General features: G+C 49.0%; 2 protein-coding genes across 2 annotated transcripts in view; one reads left to right on the plus strand and one right to left on the minus strand.

The window, feature by feature from the left end:
* Positions 1-1,154, minus strand: part of LOC101850024 (tumor protein 63) — a gene marked incomplete at its 3' end in the record, with an annotated part of 29,883 nt that overhangs the window by 23,345 nt on the left and 5,384 nt on the right.
* LOC101850269 (WD repeat-containing protein WRAP73) overlaps positions 1-1,154 on the plus strand; it is a 57,438-nt gene that overhangs the window by 12,617 nt on the left and 43,667 nt on the right. The window contains exon 8 of the mRNA XM_005104121.3: positions 65-199. Within this exon, the coding sequence (XP_005104178.3) occupies positions 65-199 (135 nt within the window). The remainder of the gene's footprint in view (positions 1-64; positions 200-1,154) is intronic.

The raw sequence follows: 1,154 nt of genomic DNA on the forward strand, positions 1-1,154 counted from the left end.
CGTAGGCGTTTTTTGCGTGCGCCACCCCCCCCCCCCCCCCCTCCCCCCCCCCCCGGGCTCACAGTACCGAGTGCTCCTGTACTCCTTGGACGGCCGCTGTTTGGCGCGGTATAGCGCCTACGACCTGGCCCTGGGGGTCAAGACTCTGGCCTGGTCACCCTCCAGCCAGTTCCTCGCCATCGGCAGCTACGACGAGAAGGTGAGTGTGTTCAGCTTCTCTCTATAGTAGATAGTTTTCGTTTTAGTAACAGTTTTACGGCACTTGCAACACACAATAAGGTCATATAAATGCCGAAGAATAGATGTGCAACAAGCGAGTAACATACACACAGAAAAGGAGAAGGAGAGTTAAGGAAGATAGATGTTTTATAGGAAAGAAGGAGCAAACCACACCTCAGCACCCGCCAACCACCCACTCTCTGTAGATAGATAGATTGACGGATGGACGGACTGGCAGATGGATGGGCAGAGACAGGCAGGAAGACAGACTGGCAGACTGAAAATCTGAGAGTTTGCGTCCTGTACGGTCGTAGATGTGAAATAAACTATGAACATTACACACGCAGACATGTGTGTGTGTGTATGTGTGTGTGCGTGTGTGTGTGCGTGTGTGTTTGTGTGTGTGTACTGTGTACGAGTGTTCATTTATTTATTTCTTACAAAAAGACATGCTACAATACTTTTTCTGAGTATCTCTACCCTTCTTCTGGAATATACCCCAACACACAGTTCACTCTGTTAGACAGAGTTGGAGCAAGCCCGCTTCCTGATTTTGAATAGTTAGAAGGAATTCAATCACAACGGGTCATGGATGATGGTCACTTTGTGATTACAACCAGGAGGTTGAGGGGTGTGTGTGTGGAATGGGGGGGTGGGGGTGGGGGCAGTCATTGAAGCGACAAAGGTCACCACGATCTCAGGTCACTCCATTAGAGTACACAGTAGGTCGAGCACTAATAGGAAGAGCTCTTAGAGTACCCAGGATTACTTTGTAACACCGGAGGTAATACCCGCTCAGAACTGGGTATATCTACTCTGTAGATGTTTCTATCTTTCTTTCCCTCTGTCTGCCTCGTTGTCTCTATCTCTGTCTCTCTTTCTCTCTGTCCCTGTCTCTGTCTGTCTGTGTTTCTCTCTCTCTCTCTCTCTCTCTC

Source organism: Aplysia californica, unplaced genomic scaffold (genome assembly GCF_000002075.1).
Source record: "Aplysia californica isolate F4 #8 unplaced genomic scaffold, AplCal3.0 scaffold00405, whole genome shotgun sequence".
Lineage (NCBI taxonomy): Eukaryota > Metazoa > Mollusca > Gastropoda > Aplysiida > Aplysiidae > Aplysia > Aplysia californica.